Genomic DNA, 19,348 nt, shown 5'->3' with positions numbered 1-19,348 from the left:
GCCAAACAGCGCCAGGATGCTCCTTTCGGAGTGGCAGACAGCGCTTTACAAATACCAAATTACATTCCATCATTAAAGAAGGAAACATACCTTCTCACTTACAGGAAACCCCTTAAAACATGGTTCTTTAAATTAGAAGGTTTCATCAGTCTTGGCTAGCCACCTCAGAGTCCTGTGCCTAGGCACCCCTGTGTAGGAGCACGCATTTTATAAATTAATATTTGATTAACAAAGATTCCACTCGCAAAAAGTGTTGCACATTACGCACCATTTTGAGAATGCAATCGGATTTGCGTAACAACTTACGTACTATGAGGTTGGTTCACAAAATCACAATTCGCAGTACGATGTACCGAATTAATATTCAGTAGGCTGGATACAATTTGAGACCATTTGTTGTATGCTACAAGCAAAAGGAATGTGAGTTGCAAGGGACACCAGACCCGTGTTTACATTCCTAAATGGTAATGCTTTTTTATTTCTAAAAGGAGCCTGAATGTGCTAAAAGAAACGGCGCTGCTTTAAAAAAAATTGTTTAAGTTTCAATCCGATTCCAAAAAAGAAAGAGGGTTCTACGGGTACCCCTCCCCTTTAGAATTTAGTTGCCACCTACTTTGAGAAGTCAGTAAACTGGTCAATGGTTTGTGACCGGAACTGCAGTCTCAAACCATTGATACATGAATTACCAACTCGCAATTTGGAAGGAATACCACTTTTACACCCCTTCAAAACTGCGAATCGGTAGGGGTTTGAAAAACCTATTTTACGAGTCAAAAAACTTTTGGGCACATAAAATGTTTTTTGTACATCAAAAATGTCTCTTTCATGGTCACAAACCCTATGATCTTCCGAATTGCAGGGCGTGAGACCACTAAAGGGCTTAGTACATCTGGTCCCAAGTTACCAAGGACATTGGGTCAATATTACTTTCCTTAACAATTGTATTTGTTGCTTCCTCCTATGACATTGGTTTGCTTTATACTATGTATTAACAAACGGAAAAAACGAAGGACACCAGTGGGAAATTTCATAAAAATATTTTATTGAACCTAAAATCTATATGTCTGTTAAACCTAAATATAAGGAACATACACTGGAAAAGCAAACGCACAAGCAAAGCATAGACAGAACAAATATAGATAACATGGGGTATCAAAAATAATTTGGCACTTGAGCAGCTCAAGTGCTAAAAATATCAGGTCATAAAACACTGCTACCCATGAAATTATAAAATGCAAATCTTCTTTGTTGTTTTGCTGCAGAATTTAAAACATGTTGTAAGAAGCTTCTATACTCCAATCTATGGGTACTAATCACAGTAAAGAACAGATTCTAACATAATTCCCCTTCTTTCATTCAATGATCAAGAGTTTACTGCTGTTGTGGGATAATAAGCAGGACAGTCCTGGTAACTATGTCCACGCAGGCTGGACACCAAGGACTGTGCTTACAGACCCCGGGATTTATTTACGAACCACTTGCGCCGCCGGTGCGTCACCTTTACCAATATTAAAAGTGACGCACCAGCCGCACAAGGGGCTTGTAAATAGGCCCCCTGGTTGGAAAAATGAGGAACGTGCTTGCTTCATAGGAACAGCTTTTGCTCGGGTTACGAATGGGGGCCAAACACAACATGAAGGAGGGCTGGGAAGGGATTTTCCCTACAGAGGAGAAACTGATGGGGAAGTGGCCGTGGATTTACAAATCAATAAAAGAAAGACTAGAACAGTGCTCAATGACAAGAAAATGTGGATACAGTCTTGTAATGTGAGCCTTTAAAGGCCCTTCAAGAATACTTATATTGTGTTAGAGGAGTCAGTCAGAAAAATCAGTAAACCCAGAAAACCCAACTGTCTTTTGCTATATAGTTTGGTGACTAAAATAAAGTTGTGTTATCCTCAATAGTTTAATAAACAGTGCTTTTTCACGGTCACTCATGCTGAGAATACAAATGTCAAAGTGTAGTGTGCATTGCATCGTAATATGTTTAACTATCTCGCACCCTTTGCAGACAGGAACAGCCCTATGAGCTCAAAGAATTTGGGGAAAAACTTGACTGCTAGGTTAACAGCCAAGCTCTTGATAAAAATAGATCACCACTAATGTAATAAACAGAATTACAGAGTCTAAAATGATGCCGCACTAATGCGGGTGTATGCACATCATGCCGTGTTTATCGGACAAAGGGCACTTGCATAAAACAGATGACAAGACAATTCACCAAACTTGTATTTACACACATTTTAGGACACACTTTGAGAGCAGGTAGACCCTTGAAGTGAAACAAAAAAACACACTTAAGTGGGCAGTGTGTGTTTTTTTTGTTTGTTGATAGTTGAAACAACTCTTATAAGGTTTCCAGTTGGCATCAGTTACGAGTATGTTCAGGACAAGACCTAATTGGAGGTCCTATGAGTGAATGCAATACTTTTTTATTGAATAAGTACCCACAGAAGGTGAACCACCCACTTTGAAGCTGCTTTGTAGCTGGAGTGCATCCTAAAAGACGCTCATCTGTACCTCTTGGTGAGCTGTAATCACCAATTAAGAGGTCTGCTTGATCACTTCTCAAGACTATTCCTCGTCTAAAGCATATATGGGGAAGCGTGATGTCAGGTGGAAATACAATCCAAGGCAGTGCAAGTTCACGTGGGATGTCTAAAGAGAATATTCGGTGTGTGGATGATCGTGATGTTGTGAACTAGAAGGTCAGGATATCTATGCAGAGAGGTAATACGTTCTACTGTAGAAGTGTTGCTAAACATTAAAAGAATTAGGTCATCAAATAATGGTTCAGGTGAGATCTAGAGAGAGAAGGATATGTGCTAGGACCAGAAGAAGTGTTATGTCAGGAAGTAGATGCAGAAATTGACCTAGGAAATTAGATGGATGCAGGATGCGTGATTCACAAAGGGTTAAGGTGTGTGTATGTGAAGCTTAGTGCATGTGAAAGGCCTTTTCTAGGTTTGATTATTATGATGCATGCAGATGTACTAAGTAATATTGTGCTTCAGGTATGGAGAGTGCAATCTAAAAAACACAATTGTGGGGCACATGTGCAACATGGGTGCAAGGCAAGGTTTTGCCAGTGCATGCCATGCAGGGGGGGCAGCATGACACGTGAACTCTGCAGTACATGCAATTTAGGGAGGTATAGTTGTCCAGAGAGGGAATACTGCTGATAAACATTCATGGCATATTGTAAAAACGCATTCAGCAGTCTAGTGGCACATTAAAAGTACGAATTCGAGTCACAAGTGTTACATTTGACTGAGGGACTAATTTAAATGTGCATTCTTTTAAATCATTGAGCATGCTAGGTACACGAATTTCAATCTTTAAATGGTCAAATACAGAAAATGTAATTTTACTGCACAGCAAGGGTGGCACTTCTGAACAGAGACTGTGCAAAGAACCATAGTTAACCCTTGTTTCTAGGATACTCTACAAACTTACTCCATCCAAAAAGTAAATTTTAAGAAAACAAGAACTTAAAAAATGTAAGATTATTTTGTTCATTTTTACTCATACTCATGAGCTTCTGAAAGGGTTCTACAATTTAGTGTTGAATTGGACCAAAACATATGTATAGTAGCCCTTCACCGTTGCCGTCTATGCTAGAGTCTAAGTCATTATTGCTTGAAAGCAATTTGCATGTGCAGATATTTACGAAGTCATTAGAGTTCATTTAAAAAACAGTCCTGCGGGAACCTAGAGCGCCTAAAAGATGCAATGTTGTTTTCTGGACATAAGTTCGTAGGACATTAGGACTTTTCCGGAACCAGCTTCTCACAGACTAAAGCCTGTGAAGTCAAGGGAGTTTGAAGAACTTCATGGTTATTACTGGCCATTATATATACATTGTCTGTGCCACAGAAAAGATCTTCTTGTAATGAACTGTATGTGCGCTGTCTAGAGCATGCTGCTTTCTGAACAGCACAGCCAGACCTTCCTCATTCGTCAATGTGGAAATACGCATCCTGCAATCACCAATTTAATCTGTCATTCCCACTTCCCATCAGATCATGTTCATCACTTTATTTATCCAGTCGACGTAGAGGGATGCCCGGATGAAGATGGCAGGCTGGCCTCGCTTTCCACATCCTCTTCCCGGAATAATAACACCCTCCAGCACATAACAATCATGAGTCAGGCAGGCCAAGGGACCACCATAATCACCCTGCAAGAGAATGAAAAAAAAATACAATTTAAGACTATAGTCAGCAGGAGGACTACAGTATAAAATAAATGAATTTGGCCGTTGTTTGTGTTCGTAGTGCGGCACTAGAATGGACATGAAGGCAAAGCACTAGCAGGTTACAGTACATTTTTCGCTTAAATGCATGTTTATCAACTTGGAAGAACACATAATTGAAAATTCACAATATGTTTTTTATTAACTCATTTACATATTGTTGCTATGCATTTGTGGAGTGATGCATGTAATATCTTGGCTGCTTTTAAATAAAGTGTGGGGACAAAGAGGTGCAATGTAGGCATCCAAGAGGACAAATTAGTCCTCGAGAGCCTGGACCTTTTAGTCGCGTTCAGGGGACTCCTTCAATGTCAGCCCTTCTTAGGTCTCGGCTAGCGCAAGGCTGCGCACACGCGCAGTCTCGCTGGCGAGACTTAATGACAGAGGACATAGAGTGAGTTTCACTAGCAAGGGTAAGCCCCGCCCTTCTTTTCCATTGGCTGGCGTCACCGTTCATGCTAAACGGTGGCCAGCCATTGGAGAAATGGTCCCAGTGACGTTCTTCTTTCTCTTTAAGCCCCGTCCTTTTCAGACTGGCTTCCTTGACTTACTGCTGTGGTAAAAGGTTTCTTATCTTCTTTATGGGACAAAACCGATGGCCCCATAAATTAGATGATAAACCTTTTACCACAGCAGTAAGTCAGAAAGAGAAATTTATTTTATTTTAGTATGATCGCGGCACCAGCGCATAACTTTTAGAATGTTATTAAGTAAAGCACAGGTGCTGCGATTATACTAAAATGAAAGAAATAGATGTTTTGTCTATTTCTTTCATTTTGGTATAATCGCGGCACCCGCGCTTTACTTGTAACATTTCAAAAGTAAAGCGCGGGTGCAGCGATTATACCAAAATGAAAGAAATAGAGAAAACATCTATTTGTTTCATTTTGGTATAATCGCAGCACCTGTGCTTTACTTTTAAAATGTTACAAGTAAAGCGCAGGTGCCGCAATTATACCAAAATGAAAGAAATAAGATGTTTTTTCTATTTCTTTTATTTTAATATAATCGCGGCACCCACGCTTGGTGCCATGGTGGGAGTAACCAGTATTGAGGCGGTAAAGAGCAAAAACCAAGTGCTGCAGCAGCAAGCCGATGAGGCAGAGGAGCGGGCTGAACAACTTCAGCGGGAGACTGAGGAGGAGCGATGGGCCAGCGAACAGGTGAGAACCGAAGGGCTTGAACATGGCACTGCTGGGGAAGCAGGGAAGTCGAGGAGGAGTTGTCAAAGCGCTGCCAGGTAAAAGTCGGTGGGAATGAGTAGGGCCGCCTGAGATGGGACAACATATGAACTGATTTGGGGGCTGATGAAGGTTGGATGGAGCTGCGGGTACAGGGCCAGAGAGCCAGGGGTGTAGCTGCATGTAGATGAAACTGGGGAATGGTGAAGAGCTTTATAAATCTTGGTGGCCAGGGGGGTAGGATTGTATGCGAGTCAGTGGATTCATTTAACTGAGTGAATGAATGGTAAGGAATCGAAGGCAGGCTGTCACGGTTCAGGCAGGCGAGAGATGTGGAGTGCCCATGTCATTCAAGAAGGGACGCCAGGCATTCGGTGGGGAGTTCCGGCAAACCGGAAATTAGCTGAACCCAGCAGACCAAACCGGACCGTGGGATAAAAGATTTTACAATCATGAACTGCATGTGATAACAGATGGATTCACGAAGAGGTGCAAATTTATCTGTGCAGTATTCATTTGTCAAGGTTAAGGAAAGGGTGGGGTCATGCCCTCACAGGGCCTATGGAAAGGGGATGGCACGTGAGGATCTGGCCTCTAGGTGGGGACGCCGAGTAGACCTCCTAAAACCCGGCAGCGCGAGGGCGCAGCCAGGCTGGCGGGACATGAGTCTCTGCCTTTCATGTCTACGCTTCCGCTGCCTCACTTGTTACTGCAGAGCCCTGAGCTCTAACGGGGCGTAGAGGGGGGAAGGAGCATGGTTTAACCTTGTAACCTCTGTGGGTGGCATAACTGCACAAGGAGCCACGTTAAGGGTGGCGATGGGTTGCAGCATACCAGCCGGATTCTTGGGAGGTGGTGTACAGTACATTTGGGTGGGTGTAACGGTAAGCAAGCACCAAGTGAACAGCCTTTGCAGCTCTCCAGGCTTCAGCAGCATAATTGGGATTATGTGCCACAAATATTTGTCTTGGGGAAAACAATGCTGGGTAACCTGTCCAACATTCCCCTCTAATGGAGGAAGTCACGAGCAGACAATGTTATAACCACTGCACAGCAGAGTGGCATGTATGTTGTTGCAGTCCAGTACAGCAGTAAGCAGCTGATGTGTATTATACTGCAGTAATGCAGGAAGGTGTGTGGCGGTGGAAGAAGGCTGCACAAAGCGTGGGGTGATCTGAAGACTGGTGTAATAGCCGGTACAGCACGACTCCGTGAGAAGTGACTGTTTCCTTGTACGTCAGCCAGCAAAACGAGACTGGCGTACAGCAGACGCGGATGGAGTTCCGGTGTATATCCTTGTAGATCGAGAAGCAGCTAAAGAGAGGGCTATTACCCATCACAGTAGGGTACCAGACTCAAACGGTGTCTAGGAAGTGAGGTTCATTGTGCGTTCCTTCAAATATGCTGGGGTTTATTTGAAATTATTTTTAAAGTTTTTGGGGTGGCAGCAATTAAGGGATATCATTGGAATCTGTTAGAACAGCTGGAGAGTAGAGTATTTTATGAATGGAAAATTGAATAGAAAGACCCTTCTCCCACTGATGGTCGAGGGGGCGCCAGTCGCCTGTTCACGTCTGTTGTACGCGTGTATTGTTTTTGTTTCATATTTTGGGTGGAGCCTGGACGGAAACACCTTTGATTTCGAATCCTGTGGTCAAAGATCAGCCATATAACATTTAATAAAAGGAACTGAAACTTTTCTCAAATGTTTAACGTGAGACATGTCTCAGCATCCACTAGGATATTGCTGGTGTCACTGTAAGGGGCCTCATTAGCCTCATTAAACTTGCTGAACTTCCAGCATGTGCAGATGTTGCCAGCCACTGCCCCATTTACTTTTGAAATGAGTCCACTGTGTGATTTTATATTGAGTCACTGGTCTATATTGCAAAGATTGTGCTCTGAAAAAATTAAGCATGTCTTGATAATTGTCAGAGGATTCAATGGTTGGAAGGGGTAACGATTTGTGGGCTCTGAAAGGAAAGTTGAGTCAAGCCCCCGGCCACATAAGCTGCAGTTAGAGGCAAAAGTAAGGCCTCTTTGGGCCTCTCTCTACCTAGACTCGCCAATGTGATTTTAGTTTAGCCGGAAGTCTCTTCTGTGGACAAGAAGGTAACTTGTCGCTGATGAACTTCGGATTACCTAGAGACTAGTCTGACCCCTAAGAGCCACTGAGGTTCCGTGACAATTGTAAGTGATGTTTTCGACTCGTACGAATATAGTCGAGTCTGGTATCTACGAACCGCAAATGACGAGTTTAGTAAGTGTGCGCAGTTTCGCTGTGCTAACTTAAACCGTTCGTTTGCTACGTGGGTTTTTCATCTGTACCCACGGGTTCCATCTTAGATACGGCATCCATTTTGTCTCTTGCCCTCAAGTAGCCAGCGAACGGACGCTGTCCGCTTCGCGACCCTGGGACTCCCAAGATATTTGCGGAAGACACATGTCCTTTGTAAGTGTCTTTATGATGAGGGGGATGATACTGTAAGGCAGATGGCCCCGCTCGAGGCTCATCTCGCCGTGCCGGTTTATTGTCTCAGCCGTGCATCTAATTAGGCACGTCCCTTTGATGCCTGTAGCTCGTGTTTCCCGATACCTCCCCTTTTACACCCTTTCCAATCTCCCCACTGTTTCCATCTTCCTCTACACCTGCCCTTGTTCCATTTTCGATCTGTTTTACTGCTGATTGGAATGTACTAATGGTGGGAAGATGGGTTTTTACAGTTGGGAACCGCCAAATGTTTCCGCACTTATGTTCCGGACCTTATGAGTATCAAAGTGACCAAAAGCGACCCCTCTCGGGGATAATTGCGGGAATCGGGTTGTAAACCTTTGTCTGCTATGCAAACCTATGGGAAAATCGCGTATGAAAGGAGTGTTCCACAGAACCAATTTGAAGCAGTCTCCCCAAGTTGCACGTGTTGTACTTGTCGTGACTTCTGTGTTCCCTGCAGTAAATAAACCTCGAATCTTTGACGCCGAAGGAAGTGTCCCGTGTCTCTGTCATTCGTACGCCGGAGCAGGTTACCCACGAAGGTTTCAGGTGTTGTTCCCTGGCACCGCTGGGTCTTAAAGAACCCAGTCCTTCAGTTGGCGCCCAACATGGGGCTGCATCAGTGGTACCGGTCCAAGCCCGACGATCGTGAGGAACTTCGTGTGAAATCTCCGAGGGAAGGTGCACTCCGCTTCATCAATCCTGTTGTCGAAACAAGTGGCCCGAAGACTTTTCCCACGAAGATTCCCGCCTCCTGACGGCTGCGACGGACTGCTGCCCTGACTGTAGACCTGTTTTGGCGCCTGGCGTAGACCTTAGTAGAGCGAGACGATTGACGGGCCTTCCTGGTGACGCCATCGATCTTTGAGTTAAGTATTTGTGGGTCGCTCCCAGAGTTCTTGGTTGTGGTTGCTTAGTTGTTGCATGGTTCCATTGCATTTGTAGTTCTTGGTACTTTGTTGTGTTGTTTGACGACTGCAGCCGTCAAAAACCGAGGGTTTTTGCTCTTTGCTGGGACTTGGTAAATCCCGTAACCCTTGAAGTTTGTGAAACTCGGCTAGTGTGCAAGATGCCTAGTCGTAGTACTTTGTTTAGTTGTTTCAGACTTTGTGGTGCGGATTCCCGACTGGAGGACTCGTGTCCGATACCTCCGGTTGGAACTCCGACTTATGAACTGTACAGTAAACATGGGCTAGGCCCGATTACTTTTAATGATTACTGGATTCGCTATACTAAAAAGGACGGTGTCCTTAGTTGGCCACCTCATGGTAGCTTTGAGACCCCGATTTTAGACAACCTAGAGGCTAAATTGTTCGAGAAAAAGTCAAGGCCGGCCATGTTTGATGCCTTTCGGTTGTGGCGTAAAGAAGCCCGACAGAAAGAAATCAGACAGACTAAACGAAATCAGAGAGATAGTGTTGCTACCATTGTAAAGAAAGCAGAGCAGTTTCAGCATGATAAGGAGGTTAAGGAAAGGAAGTGTTTGATAGGCTACAGCGTATGACTATAGATAAATGCTATCCTACTTTGCCTACGGAGTCGGAAAAGAGGGAAGACGCAGTTGAGGATCCTTTAATGTCCTATCTCATGAAGTCGCCACCTCCGTATGTGCAGGGTACCACGGCTCCTGTGGTTCCCCCTGTACCTATTCTTCCACCTATTCTTCCTTTGCCTGTTCCTCAATCTGCACCCGTTCTTCCGACTGTTCCTGCTCCCTTGTCTGTTGCTATCCCTACTGCTCCTCCGCTTCCACATACTCCTGCTCCTGCTGCTGCTCCTGCTCTGTTAACTCCTGCTGTTGCTTCGGTCTCTACTCCTTCGCTTGTTAGTCCTGTGTCCTATACTTCTCCCTCTACTCGTAGTCGTAATTCTCCCCTTGCGGCTAGTTTCTTTCATTCGCTCGGACCTGTTCTTGGGTACGCAGGTTCAGATGGTCCTCAGAGACGTAGTCAGCTTCCTGGTAACAGGGAACGCGCTTCGCTATATAATATGGCGATGGGTTGGATGACGCACCCCCTTAGAAATCCGCCACGTATTGTACTCGATACGTTTTGTCAATTTAATATACCAACCCAAAGATTCGTGTTCGAAGAAATGTGTAAGGTCCTTCGTGATCAGATATCGGCCGACGCACCTGACGAGGTGCTGGCCGCTTTGTCTGATTTGCAACTTCAGTTCTCGACTGGACTGATAGTGGATTCCAATGTTCGACGTGCTGTTGAACGGTTGCTATCTTTTCGTCCCACTCCTATACCTCAAGCCTTGTTTGTTGAGGATATTGAAAGACAGCCAGATGAGTCTGGTCAATTTCCTATGCGAGAAGTTCCACCAGTGTGGATGCCAGGCGACGCTAATGCTCAACCTCCGATCTTGCCACATTTCCAGAGAGTATGGATACATCTCCCATGGAAACGATCAGAAGTGCTACAGGTGAAGCAATCTTTGCCTGACCCTCGCAAAAATCCTGCAGGGTATTATAAGGAATTATCTCAGCTCGTAGCCGCTACGATAATGAATCTTGCCGATATCGACATGTTGTTCAGATTCGTCAGGAAAACCACGCAAATGAATTAGGTGGTGATTGGGCGGCCATTATAGCGGCGGATGGGTTGCAAACTGGTGGTGCTAAACCCGACCAGCTGATTGCTGATCTTCCTCAAAGAATAATAACGTTAATGAAAACTCTTATGCCAGCTATGAGAGTGAACTGGGACAAATGGTCAGCTTGTAAACAGAAGAAGGACGAGAGTGTCTCCGACTTCTTTACGAGATTCGAGGAGGCATTCATCGACCATAGTGGTCAGGATATGAGCACTGAGGGTGGTCAACGGTTGTTTGTCGACAAATTTGTTTCAAACTTATTGCCCGATTTGAGCAATAAATTGAGGAATTCGGAAAGTGCGTGGGCCGTTTCTACTTCAGCTCAGATATTGGCCACGGCCCAATACTATGAGAATAGAGAGAAAGAAGAAAACGACCGTGCTGATAAAAAGACGAAAGAACTTAAAACTAAAGTGTTGTTACAGCAGGCCTATCCTCCACGTTCGAATCAGAATGCTTCGCAACAAAATAGATCGCAGCCGCAATCGAACCGATCACAATCTCGTAATGACTCCTCTTCCCAAAGATCCTCGTTAGGGTACAATCAATGTGCCTATTGTAGACAGGAGGGTCATATCAAATTCAATTGTCCTGTTTTAAGCGATCGTAGTAGTGGCAATTCATCTAGGGGAGGTCGTGGTGGTTCACAGCAGGCACCACGTGGTAGAGGTCGTGGTGCTCAAAATGATCGTTCAGATAACTCATCAACTTCCGATAATTGTTTTGATCAACGTGGATCGTCGCAAGGACGATCTGCGCAGTACAATGTAGACGATTATTACGTCGATCAGGGAACTGACGACAGTAATTACTAGGACAGCCATGGACAAGGAGAGGGAGTGGTATCAGACCGGTTGATCAGAGAGGGCCTTACGTCGCAGTTGCTACATCGGGCGTCGTTGAGCCTTTTCTGTTGGACACTGGTGCAGCGAAAAGTTCCATAAAGCATTCGAAACTCCCTGGCGCACCTTTGTCTGGCTTAACAAATGTTTCCGTTGGATTCTCTGGCGCCCCCGTTAGCAATCCAGTTTCGCGCCCTCTGCCCCTTACAATTGGGCCTCGTGAGCTAGAAGCTCCATTGATTTTGACTACTGGTTGTGGTGAAAATCTTTTGGGTCTGGATTTGCTTAAACGTTTGTATGCAACTCTGTATTGTTCTCCTGCGGGTGTGAAGCTTACGTTAGGAGAGAGGGTTGTCTCTCCTATGTATGTGTCTCTCGATAAGCTTCCACCGGAATTGAGTTCTCTTCCTGCATCTTTGTGGGCAACAGGTCCCAATGACGTAGGCCTACTTGACATCTCCCCTTATGTTGTTCAGTTAAAATCTAATGTGCGATTGCCACGTATTCCCCAGTATCGTATCTCTCTTGATGGTGAACGAGCATTGTTAGCGATCATCTATGATTTGATCGAGAAAGATGTTATTGAGGAGACGCGGGGAAACGTGTGCAACAGCCCTGTACTGCCCATTCTAAAACGTACTGATCCTTCGAAACCACCTGTTTATCGTTTTGTCATCGATTTACGGGAGGTAAATAAAATTGTGATTCCTCAGTTCCCCGTTGTGCCTGACATCACGGCACTACTGACTCTGATTCCAGCTTCTGCATCGTGGTTTTCGGTAATTGATTTGAAGAATGCGTTCTTCAGCATTCCCATTGCAGAAGAGAGCAGAGACCTTTTCGGTTTCTCTCTTGGTGGACGCAGCTTCCGGTTCAAACGCGCTCCTCAGGGCTACTGTGAAAGTCCATCGATTTACAGTCAAGCCTTGAAGGGTCAACTGGATGCATTTAGGTTGCCGGCTGGTGCGGCCTTAATCCAATACGTCGATGACTTATTGGTAGCTGCAGATACTCAGGACATTTGCAAAATTGCTACGGTGTCGCTGCTGCAACATCTCTGCGAGTTAAATCACAAGGTGTCTCCTTCTAAACTCCAATATTGTTGTCAAGAAGTAACCTATCTAGGTCACTTATTGTCAAAGGAGGGAAGGCGGTTGACCCCGGAGAGAATTGCAGCAATTGCACGAATGGCTGTGCCAACAACCCAAAGAGATGTGCGTGCCTTTCTAGGTATCACGTCGTACTGCAGGCAATGGATTCCAAATTTTTCATTGCTAGCGAAACCATTGGTAGCTCTTACGTGCAAGGATGTTTCGACTCCTTTACCATGGACGGAAGAATGTCAGAAAAGTTTTTCTGAATTACGTGATTCATTGTGTTCGGCTCCCGTGTTAGGTACTCCTGACTATAGCAAGCCGTTCACATTATATGTTCACGAGAGAGAAGGTTGTGCGTTGAGTGTTTTAACGCAACTTTTTGGTGGTAAGCAACGTCCATGTGCATATTTTTCCTCGGCCTTGGACCCGGTAGCTAGAGCATTGCCGAGTTGCTTGAGAGCAACAGCGGCAGCTGCGGTCTCCATCCGACAATCATCAGGATTGGTCATGGATAATATGCTTACGGTGATGGTTCCGCATGCAGTCGACACTCTTTTAAATCGTACAAAAACCCAGCACTTGACGAGTGCGAGATTGTCTGGGTACGAGCTGACGCTGCTGAATCCGGCGACTTTGTTACCAATTAGCTCAGAGTCAGATGAAATAACAGAACACGATTGTTATTTGAGGACAGAGGAGGAAACAAAAGGTCGAGTGGACCTTAAAAACACTCCTTTAGAAGACCCAGATGGAACACTGTATGTGGATGGTTCATGTTTTAAATTACCCAATGGCGATGTGACTACCGCGTATGCTGTTGTAACATTGAATACTGTTGTCGAGGCTGCAAGATTAAATCAAAATTCTGCCCAAGCTGCAGAATTGATCGCTCTCACCAGAGCGTGTGTGCTAGCGAAAGGGAAACGTGTGAATGTGTTTACCGACAGCCAATATGCCTTTGGCGTCGCACATAGTTTTGGACGGTTGTGGAGAGAGAGAGGTTTTCTAACATCGCATGGTACGAAGATTCAGCATGGCCAGCTTGTGAATGATCTTTTGGATGCACTTACGTTGCCTAAGCAAGTGGCGATTGTTAAATGTAGCGCGCATCGTAAGGTGACGGATGATGTTGGTCGTGGTAATGCGTTTGCGGATGAGACTGCTAAGGAGACTGCACTCGAATGTATGTGACGAGTTCGGTTAGGTGGCCTACAGAATCGAGTATGTGTGAGGATACTATCGAGAGTGTGAAAGCAATTCAGAATGAGGCCACCGAGACTGAAAAGATGAAGTGGAAAGAAAGTACGGGAAAGTTGGATGCGAATGGTTGTTGGATTGACTTATCGGATCAGAAAAGATGGATGTTGCCTGATGCGTATGTGCTGGCTGTTGTGACTATGGCGCATGGTTTAGCACATATTAGCGCGAAAGGTATTTGCAAGTTGTTGTCTCCTGTGTGGAAGAATGATGGTATAACAAAATGTGCTGAACGACTGGTTAAGAATTGTATGGTGTGTATGTTGTACAATCCTGGTAAGGGAACCCCAACTCCTCCTGGTAGTTTCGCTCCCCCTTCATGTCCCTTTGAGGTGATCCAGTTAGACTTCATCCATATGGAGCGATGCAATAACCTGAAATACGTTTTAGTTGTGGTTTGCGCGTTCTCCCGATGGATCGAAGCCTACCCTCTTAAGGACAACACTGCTTTGTCAACTGCGAAAATCCTACTGAAGGAATACTTTCCTCGGTACGGAATGCCTAGAGTTGTGTGGTCCGATAACGGAAGTGAGTTTGTGGGGAGTGTGATGAAGAGTGTGTGTAAGGGCCTTGGAATTAATCAGAAATTCCATAGTGCCAATCATCCCCAGTCAGCTGGTTTGGTTGAGGGGTACAACGGCACCCTTAAACTGAAACTAGCAAAGATTCAGGCTACGACTGGTCTCTCGTGGCCTGACGCTTTACCCTTAGCATTACTATCAACAAGGGCAACTGTACACTCCCGAGTAGGGCTCAGTCCCTATGAAATAGTGTTCGGTCGTCCTGCCAATGTTTGGGGGGTCCCTAGGCCGGGTGTGTTCTGTGATCTTGAGTATCCAATGTTGATCGATTATCTTCATGACTTGACTGCTAAACTGAGGTTAATTCACCAACAGGTTTACGAAGCATTGCCGACGCAGACGGAGGGTCCAGGCCACCAGCTCCAGCCCGGAGATTGGGTGGTGACGCGCAACTTTTCGCGCAAGAACAATTTGGACCCCAGGTTCACTGGACCCTACCAGGTCCTCCTTGCCACGAGGACTGCAGTTCGTCTAGAGGGTCGGAAAAACTGGGTGCATGCCACCCATACCAAAAAAGTCCCTATTCCGTTGCCAGCAGACTCGTGGGTGAGGAGAGGCATTGCATCAACTGAAACCGAAGGATTGCCGGCGTTTGTACCTTTCAGCGACGCACAACCTGTCGGAGAATCCTCAGTGCAGCAGAAAGACACTGTTGAACATTTGTCAGCAAAAGACTCAAGACCAGAACATTCAGCTGATCAACAGAACGCTGTCTCTTCAACGGATCCTTTGTTCGACGACCAGACACGTCCTGGGAAAACCCGATACTTTTTGCGATCCAGCACTAAAGACTAATAAAAGATCCTGTTCTGTCCCTTGACAATTGCATTATCCCGTTTTCCACGATCAGTTTGAACACTTATATCACTGTAATTATTTTTGTATATGTACATTGAGTTTCGTTCCCCATATTTTTGCTTCCACAGCTGAGAGACACTTTTTGCATACGCATAATTGTGAATAAAGGCCGTAGGGCCGCGCATGTACTTCCTTCTGGTTAGTAGGTCTTGACACTAGGTTAAAGACCGTCGGTTCCTGGGAACTCCTAGGGATTGACTACTGCTACACAGAACGAAGTGCGTCAAGAAACGTTGCGGACGGTCGTAGGGGATGGCATTTTCGAAGCTGATGGACTTGGAAGGAGCTCAGGCGCAAAGGTTCAAGTTGCAACAACTTAGTCGTACCAAATGTTTTATGTCTCAAATATTCGTATTGTTCTTGACTGTTTCTGCATTATTGGCGGGTGGGGTGTACTACACGATGCCTTACTTCTTACCTTCTGCTATACCTACTCCTACCCCTGACCCTAAACTCACCTCCACTGCTTCTCCTCATTCTTTTCATATCTTACCTGAACACGAGCAGGCTAGACGTGCAGAATTCCGCAACAATTCCTTTATTCAGCTCCTTCACCAGCATCAGTTAGTGGTTAACACTACTAATTGTTGGGTGTGTGGGTTGATGCCACACACCACGGATAAGGGAATTCCATATCTGGTGTTACCGTATAGTTCCCAAGGGTCAGCTCGAGCATTTCAAACAATGTTTCGAAGCGCACTAGGCTTCCACCCCATTCGAGAACCACGTTCCCCCTACTCTGGCCCTACCTCGTATCAAAAACCTTTGTCTATAGCGATTGAAGACTTAGATAGCGATATCTATGATCCCTCGCTTATTCCAGAAGAAGAGGTACAAGCCTATAGGGTCCTGAGTAGAGGCGAGTATAGTGTGTTCACTAGTGAAAAGCAGCTTAAAAGCTCGCCTCCGATATGGGTCGTACCCCACATTGGTAATTTTTGTCTAATAGGTCGTGGCCGAAGATCGAAAGCCCGACTTGGAGAGAGTGCTTGCACTGAAAATTACATTCTGCCGATGGTCTCGTCCCCTGTGTTTCTGGCTGCCAAGGGTACATACTTTATCTGTTATGATCGTGCGTATGCATGGTTGCCCTCTGACTTCATGGGCTCATGTTTTATCGCAAACTTGTTGCCTCCGACGTTTACTGTAGATGCAGATTATCACAAGACTAAAGTTGTGAGAGGCGTAATTAGCGAAGAGGATACTGCCGGTCAAGAGGCAGGAGACTTTTTCAAGGGTTTCCTCCCGTTTTGGGGACCTATGGTTAATAGTAGGAACCTAAGACAGTTGACTCGAGTGGTAGAATCGACAGCTAATATTACTGCCAGTGCCCTTGGTAATATCACCACTGAACTTCAGGCGGATAGACTTATGACGTTACAAAACCGTATGGTTTTAGACGTGATCTTAGCAGATCGAGGTGGGGTATGTAAGGTGATCCATTCGAGCTGCTGTATTTTCATTCCTGATAACGCTCCGACTGTTTATCAAGCCATCTCGAAGTTGCATAAAATCTCCGAATCCATACACGTGGATGTAGGGGATTGGACGCTACTTGGGTGGTTTTGGGGCCTGATGTCGACTTGGGGTTGGAAAATTCTGATGATCATCGGAGTCGTTGTGGCGTTCCTGTTCACGTGTTGCCTTTGTGTGCAGTGCGGTCCTGCCTTATGTGGCCTCTGTGCTACATCGTGTATGAGACAGCCGCCTGTTACCAATGGAACTCGGTTGGACAGAGCTATGCTACAGCAACATCTGGATGGTCTGATGAATATCGAGTATGATTCCGACTAGTGCTTGCCTACATGAGGGCAAAAGGAGCGTCTGAGGTTCCGTGACAATTGTAAGTGATGTTTTCGACTCGTACGAATATAGTCGAGTCTGGTATCTACGAACCGCAAATGACGAGTTTAGTAAGTGTGCGCAGTTTCGCTGTGCTAACTTAAACCGTTTGTTTGCTACGTGGGTTTTTCATCTGTACCCACGGGTTCCATCTTAGATACGGCATCCATTTTGTCTCTTGCCCTCAAGTAGCCAGCGAACGGACGCTGTCCGCTTCGCGACCCTGGGACTCCCAAGATATTTGCGGAAGACACATGTCCTTTGTAAGTGTCTTTATGATGAGGGGGATGATACTGTAAGGAAGATGGCCCCGCTCGAGGCTCATCTCGCCGTGCCGGTTTATTGTCTCAGCCGTGCATCTCATTAGGCACGTCCCTTTGATGCCTGTAGCTCGTGTTTCCCGATACCTCCCCTTTTACACCCTTTCCAATCTCCCCACTGTTTCCATCTTCCTCTACACCTGCCCTTGTTCCATTTTCGATCTGTTTTACTGCTGATTGGAATGTACTAATGGTGGGAAGATGGGTTTTTACAGTTGGGAACCGCCAAATGTTTCCGCACTTATGTTCCGGACCTTATGAGTATCAAAGTGACCAAAGCGACCCCTCTCGGGGATAATTGCGGGAACCGGGTTGTAAACCTTTGTCTGCTATGCAAACCTATGGGAAAATCGCGTATAAAAGGAGTGTTCCACAGAACCAATTTGAAGCAGTCTCCCCAAGTTGCACGTGTTGTACTTGTCGTGACTTCTGTGTTCCCTGCAGTAAATAAACCTCGAATCTTTGACGCCGAAGGAAGTGTCCCGTGTCTCTGTCATTCGTACGCCGGAGCAGGTTACCCACGAAGGTTTCAGGTGTTGTTCCCTGGCACCGCTGGGTCTTAAAGAACCCAGTCCTTCACCACGGTGCTGCTAAACACGCACTAAAATACACACCTTGCAACTAGGACGTGTTGTGTACTACGTTGTTTATTGCTGCACCTTCTGTGTCCCATGCACTCATAAAGGTGATCTGCCTCATAATTACCGACATGTAAAGCCCTTTTGGCTGGTTATCAACGGTGGCACAGAAAGGTGAATTTAAGGTCTCGCCAAGGAAACGCACATACCATGGTGTGGTCAGAATTAATGAAAGAATGCACTTACATTATGGTGGGCAGGTTTGGGAAATGGCGCACAGCTTTACTCAAATCGCTAGTCGCTGTGTTGGGGAACTGGGGCGTATATATATTTGATCAGACTTTCACGCAGAGAGCAAGACAGTGGACTGAAAATGGAGGTGGGTGCAAGAGAAAGGAACGCGGCGTCAGAGAAAGTGTAGGCGGAAAAAGAAGCTGCAAGGGTGATCTAAGCGACGGAAGTGGAAGATATTGGACGAGATGCACAAGTTGGAATGAAGATTACACATATCTGGTATTCGACAGCGCCCTAGAATAACAATGCCTCGGCCCATTTTCTTTCGTTCTTATTAACCACGGAGAAGGCGAGCATATGGAGATCACTGGCTCCATGACCCTCCGACAGTGTTTAATGAAACGAGGCCAGAGCTGCTGCAATGGTATTTATAGGTACAAGATAAATAACCTAGTACCCCTGACAGAAGCTATAAGTGTTTTTGTGCGCGCCCTTGTGAGTCAGGGAGTATTTTAGTGGCTATAGTAAGCTACTATATATATTCCTGTACGGTTAATCAAAATGCTTTGAGACTTGCATGCCATGCACATAATAACCGCTTCGCCCGATCAGTCCTTTGTCGACTTATTACAGCTAATCTGCTTTTAATTGAGTTTTACGAAGCTTCTGCAGCACGACTAAAAAGAAATAAATCCCAGCGTTCCCTTCCAACCTGCTACCCACTACCATTCACTCTCTACCTGCTACTCTACTCTCTACTGCTCACTCTCTACTGCTCACTCTCTACTGCTCACTCTCTATTGCTCTCTACCTACTGCTCTCTACTCTCTACCTACTACTCTCTACCTACTACTCTCTACCTAGTACTCTACTCTCTAGTACTCTACTCTCTAGTACTCTACTCTCTAGTACTCACTCTACTACTCACTCTACTACTCTCCACTACTCACTCTCTACTACCCTCTACCATTCACTCTCTACTACTCACTACCTACAAATCTCTACTACTCTATACCTACTACTCTAGTCTTTACTAATCAGTCTCTGAAAAAACAGCGTGACCTTACTCCAACCCTTTACTCTTTGCCAAAAGGCACTAGTGAAAAAAACATTCAAAATGCAATAGGTCTCATCTTTATTACACTTAAAGCAATTCTGTAATCAGGTGGCTTTTTAGCTTTACTTTTATTACTGTTTATAAAACTTTC

At 45.3% G+C, this 19,348-nt stretch overlaps 1 protein-coding gene across 3 annotated transcripts in view; it reads right to left on the bottom strand.

Moving 5' to 3' along the window:
* Nucleotides 1-1,021: 1,021 nt before the first annotated feature.
* The window catches only part of MST1 (macrophage stimulating 1), a 506,796-nt gene continuing 488,469 nt past the window's right edge, over nt 1,022-19,348 (bottom strand). For all 3 annotated transcript variants that reach the window (XM_086938776.1, XM_086938778.1, XM_086938777.1), the window contains exon 19: nt 1,022-4,180. In XM_086938776.1, the coding sequence (XP_086794902.1) occupies nt 4,019-4,180 (162 nt within the window). In that variant the 3' untranslated portion in view covers nt 1,022-4,018. The remainder of the gene's footprint in view (nt 4,181-19,348) is intronic.

Source organism: Lissotriton vulgaris, chromosome 9 (genome assembly GCF_964263255.1).
Source record: "Lissotriton vulgaris chromosome 9, aLisVul1.2, whole genome shotgun sequence".
NCBI classification, from domain to species: domain Eukaryota; kingdom Metazoa; phylum Chordata; class Amphibia; order Caudata; family Salamandridae; genus Lissotriton; species Lissotriton vulgaris.
Note: the sequence above shows the minus strand (reverse complement) of the source record. Positions and strands in the feature narration are given on the sequence as shown.